The 9,701-nt window shown below is 45.7% G+C and overlaps 1 protein-coding gene across 7 annotated transcripts in view; it reads left to right on the top strand.

Moving 5' to 3' along the window:
• Positions 1 to 9,701, top strand: part of CELF1 (CUGBP, Elav-like family member 1) — a 63,169-nt gene that overhangs the window by 46,389 nt on the left and 7,079 nt on the right. For 2 of the 7 annotated variants that reach the window (XM_010842409.1, XM_010842408.1), the window contains exons 6-14: positions 99 to 181; positions 712 to 760; positions 2,829 to 2,963; positions 3,514 to 3,593; positions 4,148 to 4,309; positions 6,705 to 6,780; positions 8,193 to 8,321; positions 8,695 to 8,805; positions 9,482 to 9,667. In XM_010842409.1, the coding sequence (XP_010840711.1) occupies positions 99 to 181; positions 712 to 760; positions 2,829 to 2,963; positions 3,514 to 3,593; positions 4,148 to 4,309; positions 6,705 to 6,780; positions 8,193 to 8,321; positions 8,695 to 8,805; positions 9,482 to 9,667 (1,011 nt within the window). Of the gene's footprint in view, positions 1 to 98; positions 182 to 711; positions 761 to 2,828; positions 2,964 to 3,513; positions 3,594 to 4,147; positions 4,310 to 6,704; positions 6,781 to 8,192; positions 8,322 to 8,691; positions 8,806 to 9,481 lie in introns of all 7 variants that reach the window. The other 5 variants (XM_010842413.1, XM_010842411.1, XM_010842410.1 and 2 more) reach the window with 5 other exon arrangements.

Genomic DNA, 9,701 nt, shown 5'->3' with positions numbered 1-9,701 from the left:
TTTTTGACTTTCAATGTATCCCTGGAGGAGGGAGTGCTCTCAGAAATCATCTGCTTTCAAAGGGCTGGTTTGGTTTCATTGAGTATTGTTTATTGCAGGGTGCTGTTTTGTTACATTTTACACCCGAAAAGCTGCATTAGAAGCTCAGAACGCTCTTCACAACATGAAGGTCCTCCCAGGGGTAAGGAATTCCTACTAGTAAGTGGAACCGTGGTGGCTTTGGCGCCTGGAACACACCTGTGGGGGGAAAGGGGTGACTGCCACAGGAACTGATGCAAAGGAGGAATAAAGGGAATGTTTCAAAGAAGATAGAGTGAAAGTAATTCTCAGCCAAAAGAATTTTGACTTGTTGACTCACATTCTATTTTGAGATTCTGTTGAGGAGAGATAATGAGGCAGGCGTGAGTTCAGAGACAGTCCTTCCTTTCCTTGGCGCGCTGGGTCTCGGTTGGTTGCGTCACTGCAGCGTATGGACTCTGGTTGTGGCGCATGGGGTTAGTTGCTCCAAGGCATGTGGGATCTTAGTTCCCTGATCAGCAGTCGAACCCACGTCCCCTGCATTGCAAGGTGGATTCTTAGCCGCTGGATCACCAGGGCGGTCCCCAGAGCCACCTCTTAAAGCTCAGTTGTGGTGTCTCCTTTGGAGTCCTCGTTTATGTTTCTGAGTGCCTTCAGTGTGCGATCGTAACAGGCACGTGTCTTCTCTTGTAGATGCATCATCCTATACAGATGAAGCCTGCCGACAGCGAGAAGAACAACGGTAAGCAAGCACGTGAGCGGCCCTCCCCTTCCACGGTTTCCGCTGGTGTAGTTGCTGTTCTCATGGCATTTGATTGTATTGTGCACTAATTACTCTTCTGTTGAGGTATAATTGGCATGTATTGTGTTAGTTTCAGTTGTACAGCATGATGATTCAGTGTTTGTATGTATTGTGAAATGACACTGCAGTAAGTCTAGTTATCTGTCACCATACATAGTTACCAAAATTATCCTTCTTGTGATGAGAACTTTAAAGATCTACTTTCTGGACAACATTGAAACGTGCAGTGCAGTAAACTGTAGTCACCATACATCCTCGTGACTTATTTTAAAACTGGAAGTTTATGTGTAATAAGCTTATCAATACTTCTCGGCCTCCTTTCCCCGTTTTGCCTCCTCCTTTCCCTTGCCCCTGACAAGCACCAGTCTGTTCTCCATGAGCTCAGTTGTTTTTTTGTTTGAAATATTCATATTTAAATGAGAGCAGTACAGTATTTATCTTTCTGTGACTTAATTCACTTAACAGAATGCCCTCACAGTCCATTCATGTTGTCACATATGTCCAGATTTCATGTTTCATGGCTGAAGAACAATCATGTGTGCGTAAAATACCCCTTTTTCTGTGTCCCTTCATCTGTGGATGGATACTTAGGTTGCTTCTATACCTTTGCTGGATAAGCATGGGTGTACATAGATCTTTTCAAGTAAGTGTTTCCGTGTTCATCAGGTAAATACCCAGGAGTGGAGTCGCTGGGTGATATGTAGCACGAATTTTAATTTTCTGAAGAATTGCGTACTGTTTTGCACAGTGGCTGTACCATATAGATCCTGCCAGCAGTGCACGAGGGTTCCCTTTTCTCCACATCCTCACCAACACTTGTTCTTTTTTGTCTTTTTGATAATAACTGTTCTAACATATGAGATAATACCTCGTTGTGGCTTTGATTTCCCTTTCCCTGATGATTAGTGATACTGAGCATCTTTTATGTCTCTGTTGACCATGCACTGGAAGTATGGAATCTTAACCACTGGACCACCAGGGAAGCTGCCCGTTTTTAAATCAAGTTGTTTTTCTTTTACTATTGAGTTCTTTAAGTTCTTTATACATTTTACATATTAACTCCTTATCAGATACATGATTTGCAAATACTTTCTCCTGTTCAGTAGGTTGCTTCTTGATGGCTTTTTGTTTGTTTTTTGCTATGCAAAAGGTTTTTCATTTGATGTAACACCACTTGCTTTTTTTCTTTTTTGTTTTTGCTTTTGTTGCTTTGCTTTTGGTGTCAAATCCAAAAAAAAACATTGCCAAGACTCATGTAAAGGAGTTTACCAAGCCCAACTCACCTAGGAGTTTCATGGTTTCAGTTGATCTATTACTTACTCAGAATTAATGCATTTTTAGTTAAGTTTTGTGTCTGGTGGAAGATAGTGATTCAGTGCTGTAAGTAATCTGTCATCTGACTTGTTCTTTAAAATAAGCACGGTAAATAGATGAGATAGAGTTGACAGGGAAACATTACAAGAACATCTGAGAGTGAACTGGAATGCCTTTGATCTTCATAGTTTCTTATCAACCAGAGGAAGGAGGGGAACTGAAGGAATTCCCTCCCTAAAAAATTAGGAAGAAAAGCTTAGTCCTCAAGAAAATAACCAAAATATGAAAGTGGACAGTTCCATTCACTGAATGTGTGTTCTGCTGCTTTTGTCGTATCAGTTAAGTGAGAAAACTCATCCTTCGGTCCAACAGCATTGCTAGTGAGAGCAGACTTGGCTAAGTACGAGGCAGGATGCTGAGCACTTGGTGTTTAATACCTACAGCAGCCTCTGAGGTAAACTAAGTTTTCTCTATTAATCACACGAGGAAACAGGCACAGAATGGTTAAGTAACTTTCATAAGATCCTGAAGCTACTGTATTTCATCTAAGTGCTTCCAATTATGATTTATAAGAGTAGGTGCTAAATTATGAAACAAAATGCATCTTAAAGTCAGTGCAATAGGCTGGAAGGCACAGTGCTCTGCTGTGCCCCCTCTTGCAGTAACAGCGAAGCATTTGTGTTTACTCTCTCAGCAGTGGAAGACAGGAAGCTGTTTATCGGTATGATATCCAAGAAGTGCACTGAAAATGACATCCGAGTCATGTTCTCTTCGTTTGGACAGATTGAAGAATGCCGGATACTGAGGGGACCTGATGGGTTGAGCCGAGGTGGGTATACTTTTAACTTTTAAAAGTACCTTTAGCACCTTTAAAAGTACTCATCTTAAATTTGGAGTTCTTTTTAATTGGATCAGTGGAAACCAGTGATCTCCAGCCACCATGAATGATACTGCCAAGATGGAGAGGGTTGAGTATGGTGTTGTATTTCTAGGTCCCGCCATGATTCCTGTCAGTTGATCCCAATTCCCCCAAGGAATCTGCATTCTGCACTTAAGGTCGTGCATTAAAAGTCTCTTTCTGTCCTTGGAGAGATTCTATGCCAAAGTGGAAACACGCCTTTCACGAGAGAAACTAGAGAATGTGACTCCTCCTTTATCTCTCAAACACTTTCTCTCCTATTTGTGCTTCCCTGATTTCTCCCTGACGCGTGTATCGCCTTGTTGTAATACATCATCTTCCCACTAGATCATGAACTCCTAAAGGCAGAATCACGTCTGTATTGTTAGCATGCCACTTGGGCGCATAGAAGGTGCTCAGTAAGTGTCGGTCAGATAAATCATTAAACGAATGGATGAGCTATTGACTCTTCTCTCACCAGGTTGTGCGTTTGTGACTTTTACAACAAGAGCCATGGCACAGACAGCTATCAAGGCAATGCACCAAGCACAGACCATGGAGGTAGGGGGCAGATGGACGAAAGGGGCGGTTCTTAGCATGAGAGTGCTAGGACCGTTGAGCACCAAAGCCCGGTAGCGTGCAGAGCGCTGATTGCCCTGAAAGTTGCTGTGTGCTAAGTCACTTTCGTCATGTCTGACACTTTGCAACCCCATGGACTGTCCCACCAGGCTTCTCTAAGTCCATGGGATTCTCCAGCCAAGAATACTGGAGTGGGGTGCTGTTTCTTCCTCCAGGGGATCTTCCCGACCCAGGGATCGAACCCGGGTGTCTCAGTTCTCCTGCATTGGCAGGTGGCTTCTTTACCACTAATTGCCACCTGGGAAGCCCTAAAAGTTAAGCAAGCCAAACATCTGAAACACTGGTGCTTTCTTTAAAATTAGCATTTTGCAACTAGTTAACCCTTTTAAATTACCTTTTGCCACTTGTTTGTCTATCAAAGAGGAGAATCATTTGGCACTGAATAAAATGAGAATGCAGCCTATGCGGCACTGGAAAGGAGGGTTTCCCTGCACCAGAATGAGGAATTTGACCCTTTGATTTTGGTGTTTTCGTAGGGTTGCTCCTCCCCCATGGTGGTAAAATTTGCTGATACACAGAAGGACAAAGAACAGAAGAGAATGGCCCAGCAGCTCCAGCAGCAGATGCAGCAAATCAGCGCAGCCTCTGTGTGGGGAAACCTTGCTGGTCTAAATACTCTCGGACCCCAGTATTTAGCAGTGAGTCTTTGTGGTGTGCTTTCTGCAGGCTGTGCAAGCTCCCAGCTGTTCTTCTGCTGTCCCTAGCTAACATATATAGTAGCACTCAGAACTTTTAGCATATCCAAGTTTTACATAAAAATTCAGGCAACACGATATTCTTTGTCACATTAGCCTTGTGTGTGCACTGGCTCGCTCGCTGTCGTCACACATCATTGGTAATATCTTGAGCTTCTGCTCAAGATACTAATATACTAATTTCCTAAAACAAAGATTTAGAAACATGTGTCCCTGCCCCCAAGAAAAAAAACTCCTGCAGAATTCTTAGCTACCAAGTATCTTTCTCCATCTCTTTCTCTAGTAGATGTAGAGACCATCAATAAAAGCCTTCCTGAGCCTCCCATGAAGAGTATGACAGTGGATTTTCCCATTGGCGGGAGGTCAAGAGATTAACATGGACATTATTAAATGAGTATTACAGGTGTCTATTTGAGTTCACTAGTAAATAGATTTCCTTTCATTTGAACTCTCTCTTGTCGAGTTTGAGTCATATAATCCAAAAGCAGGCTCTAATTTGTTAGATTTATTAGGTCTGCAGTGTATATTACAGGGGATTATCACTGCTTTAACCCTCAAAAGAATCACAGATGGCACAAGACACTTAAAACTGTCTCATCTTTGAGTCAGAAAGAACAAGTCGTCTGTGAAGCTACCAAAGAAGGAAAACAAATGGTGAAAGCACTAGATGAGCATGGACGGTCTAAGGACACACACAGAGGTGCAGTCGTCCCGTCCTCCTCCCCTAAGTATTGTTCTATGTGAAACGGAAGAAAGGCAGTGGTTTCTGCCCTCGGCGCCAGGTTTTGGCTAATTTGATGCCCTCTGGTTTCCATGTTTCTAAAATATTAGAAGAAATCCAAGTTTATCCTTGCTGGTATTTCTCTGAAATCAGAAAGCCTAGGTGGTTGTTCTATTTCTGCAGATTAAATTGTTCCTTGGTGCTAGAACATTGCTTTTAAGTTGAGAAAATTCAGAGATTTTAGTCTTCTGCCAGAATGATAATGCTTTGAAAATTATCTCCATGATGGGTGCTTGCTTTTCTTAGAGCGTTTGGAGCCTTCTTTTAGGGAAGACTCACCTTTTTGTTGTATTGCCATATCTAGCAGGCACATGACGGTATATGTTGAGCGCTATGGCCTCCTTGTTTCAGTTAAACATGATCCCCGCTCTCAGAGCTGGTCTCATTTAGGGAGGAAGTAAAGTGCCAAGTAGTATGTACAGTCCCTAGTTGGGCCTGAGCTCATTGGCCAGGATATTTAAGGAGACAGAAGTAAAGACGTGTGAGAGCTAATGGGCTGCGTAAGTGATAGCACGCCGTCATTGATTAGGGTGCACTAGAATGTGTCGCCTTGAAACTAGAGCAGTAGTTCTTAATCTTCCAAGCTGTGGAGCCCTTTGAGAAGCTGATAAAACTCCACGTGTGTACATTTTTTCATTCTACTTCTGGAAGTTTGTGAACTTCCGTGAAATGCCTGTAGACTAGAGACATTCATGATGACAGAGGAGCCAGGTCAGATGTTTCTAGGAATGGATAACAGACTGAACAAAGGATCCAGAAACAAGAATACCAGCCATTCAGTGATTGGGCTGGAATGGAACAAAAGGTTTCAGCAGGTTGCTTAGATCAAGGTTGCAGCTTGCTAGGTACAGGGTAAGGCTGTGGAGATTCATAGCTTATGGATAGGTCCTTTCGTTTTATTTGTTATGCAGCACTCACTGAAAGAGAATGTTCTGTGGATGAATGCAGACTGAGCCATCATTTGGTCATCTGCAACGGTGAGATGAATGGGGCTAGATGAATGCGTAGTATTCTAATCACGACAAGGTTGATCCAGTCACAAGTTCATCATGGGTGGTAAAGGATACTCCAAGAAAGAGCCTGAAATGGTCCCGTTTGGTATTTTAAGTAGTCGGCTAAAGTAGAAATTAGGTCTCCAGATGGGAACAGCCTATAAAATAAGGTGTGTGGACCTGACCAAGGAGGATTTGGGAGAGAAATTAGACACGGCAGTCACTCGTCTGCAGACACTCCTGAAGTGGGCTGCATGGCTGCCTGAGCTGAGCTCAGTTCTCCCCTCCCCGCTGTCCTCTGCTGCTGTGCTGTGTTGCCAGGGACTCGGGCCTGGCTTAGGACTCGGCTTACACAGCTGTCCTCTGGGCCAGGGCTTTAGCTGTGTTGTGCTGTCCTGTGCTGTCATAAGCCTCGTGTTTCTGTTGTGTTGGCTTGGGTTCTCGTCTTCGACTTTCTTCTCTCTGGGGGCCTCTGCACTCTCGCTTTGCTGTGCTGTAGAGTTATCCCAGATGCAGAACCAGCCCTCACTCTCACTCTTGTTCTGTTTTTTGGTGTAATGTCTAGCTTTATTTGCAGCTCCTTCAGCAGACTGCCTCCTCTGGGAACCTCAACACCCTGAGCAGCCTCCACCCGATGGGAGGTAAGTGTTTCACTGGTGCGGAGGAGCGGCAGCAGCCAAGCCAACAGACGCAGCTAACGGTAGTCTTGAGAGTTTTCTACTGTTTGTGCAGGAAAAAAAAAAATTCCCACTCATTACATAAACCTGACATAAGATGAACATCCTGGGATTCATACCTCCTCTCTCAAAGGCGGCTCGTTTAGTTACTGATGTCATATTGCTCTGTAGTTGTCTGCTCCCCACCCCTTTAAGTCTCTAGTAAGAAGAGCTGTTAGTACCTGCAGACTGTCTGCAGCCACTTTGATAAGGAGAAAATTGCAGGAATTATTTCCACAATAAAGTGACTTTTCCAGTGATTCTCAGAAGAAAAGTCTAAGATGGCTTCTGTGTGTGTGGCTTGCCCTGCAGCTGCTAGAACCTCGGAAGTTAGTGTCTGATACATGTTGTTCCTCAGGTAATTACTGTTTTTGGTGTTAACACACACCAGAAACTTAGTTGACAGATGCCCGAGTTGTTAACAAAGACTGCTCCACAGACAAACCTGAGGCAGGGACAGGGCCGCTCCAGAGCCGCCCAGCCCCGCCCCTCCGGCAGTGGGGTACGGCTAGGCAGGTGCATCTGAGGAAGGGCTCCACCCTAGGCGAGGTGCAGCGTGCCACTGGGGAAGTCTGATGGATTCATTTTTTGTCCCAGGGACTCAAAGGTTGCTGTGTTTTCAGAAAGTTGCCAGATTGTAAATCCGTGCTGTAGCCTCTGTAGTCTCGTTAATTCTCCACTCTACCCATCTGCCTTTCCATTGTCTAGTAAATCGCTTGCCACACGTTGTTGGTGCAGCTCAGATTTTTTGCTCTCCTTTTGCCAGTGTTGCTAGGTTCCACTTGGAGGTCTTCTCAGAGTTTGTTTTCTCTTGTTTTTCTGATGATTAGGTGGTGTTTTTTTCTTTGTTCTCTCTGCTGTTGCAGTTTTCACGTGTCATCCCTCCATGGTCTTCTGGGTCTCTGCTACATTTTCTACTTGGTTCTCCTCCATTGCAGAGAACAGATCCCCTGTAAAGCATCAGTGAAGGCTCAGATACAGATTGATCCTCTGCCTCGGGCTTTGCCATTGTTCTCTTCAGTCTGCCTGTCTCCATGGTAGACCACAGAATCCACCCCTTTTTTTCTGATTTCCTAATTGCCCATCCATTTATTAATGCTCACTCACTTGGGCTGGCCTGCTATTGTATTAGACATGTCTTATCTGAGGAAGTGTCAAGTTTCTTAATGAGTTGAATGGTATCTGAGTCTTTTTGGAGCTCTGTAGTATTGCCTGCAAGGCTTATACCTAGAACATTTCCACTTTGGGATGAGCCTCCTGCCAGTCTGCACGGTCATTGCCAGAGTGGATGTAGGTACTCTTATCTGCTGGCTGATGGCTTGCTTTGGATGTTGCAGGGTTAAATGCAGTGCAGTTACAGAACCTGGCTGCACTGGCTGCTGCGGCTAGTGCAGCTCAGAGCACCCCAAGTGGCACCAGTGCTCTCACCACGTCCAGCAGTCCCCTCAGCGTGCTCACCAGTTCAGGTAAGCGTGTGATGGGGCTGGGGGCCCCTGTGGGCCTTGGGCAGAATCCCACGTGAGGATTCTGTCATTCTGGAGAATAGTTAACGCCCATTTCCAAAGGGGTCAGATCATGAACAGGAAAGTCTCAAATGTCTTCTGAATTAAGAGAGCTCTCATAGTCTTCAGTTTGTTGTAATCATCACTTCTGTGTCCTGCAAGAACATGTTGTTACCAGAATCATTCACTGGGGCGAGCGGAGGGTGGGGGACTTGGTAACCGAAAGCCTCCCTATAAAGAGAATGAAGAGTTGGGTGACACAGCTTGTGCTTTGGCTCCTGTTGACACGGGAAGGCAAGTTTTGGTTTGAGTTTAACTGGTGGGTGTCTGACAGCAGGGTCCTCACCGAGCTCCAGCAGCAGCAGCTCCGTCAACCCCATCGCCTCCCTTGGAGCCCTGCAGACATTAGCTGGAGCAACAGCAGGCCTCAACGTCAGCTCTTTGGCAGGTGAGGGCCAGTCCCTGGAAGTCCTCCAGTCACTCTGTGCAGGTAGCACATTTTAAACTACTCTGGTAGGGACACGTAGAGAGAATGATGGGAGTGGCTCAGTGAAGTTAGAAATGACCGTGGGATTTTGAGTCAGACCTGACCCTGTCCGTTAACTGTACCTTAAGACCACTTTTCTAAGGGCATTTTCTCATCTGTGAAGTGGGACTAGAGTTCTCTGAGGATTGTCAAGTTAAATGAGAATACAGTGAAGTGCTGAGCACATCACTTGGTATGGCATCTGACACGTAGCACACGCTCAGTAAGCGTTAGCGGCTATCTTGACGATAGGATTTGCCCACACCTGTCATACGGTGTGTGCACTCGTTTTAGTCCCCAGTCCTGGGACTGTTGTTCTACCGCATTCCAGTTCTTAAGAGAAAGGTGGGGCAGGTCACGTGTCAGTGGTGTTGCTTCTTGCGCAGGTTGGAGGATGAGCTGCCTCTGGGTGTGGCTGTTTAAAACGTCCCCGTTAGCCATGGGCCCTGGTGACTGTCCTAAAACCTGACCCATCAGATGGCTGTTCCTTCTCAGGGAGAAGCTGAGGAGGAGATGACAGGGTTACTTTGGGTTTTGTTTTCACATCGGTTGAGTCTTCCCAATTTGTCGCTCCTCTTCCCCCACCCACCCCCACCAGGGATGGCCGCGTTAAACGGCGGCCTGGGCAGCAGCGGCCTTTCCAACGGCACCGGGAGCACCATGGAGGCCCTCACTCAGGCCTACTCGGGGATCCAGCAGTACGCCGCCGCGGCGCTCCCCACCCTGTACAACCAGAACCTGCTGGCACAGCAGAGTATCGGTGCTGCTGGGAGCCAGAAGGAAGGTGAGTCGGGGAGACTGGAGTCGGGGCAGAGTGG

Source organism: Bison bison, unplaced genomic scaffold (assembly GCF_000754665.1).
Source record: "Bison bison bison isolate TAMUID 2011002044 unplaced genomic scaffold, Bison_UMD1.0 scf7180017864178, whole genome shotgun sequence".
NCBI classification, from domain to species: Eukaryota; Metazoa; Chordata; class Mammalia; order Artiodactyla; family Bovidae; genus Bison; species Bison bison.
Note: the sequence above shows the minus strand (reverse complement) of the source record. Positions and strands in the feature narration are given on the sequence as shown.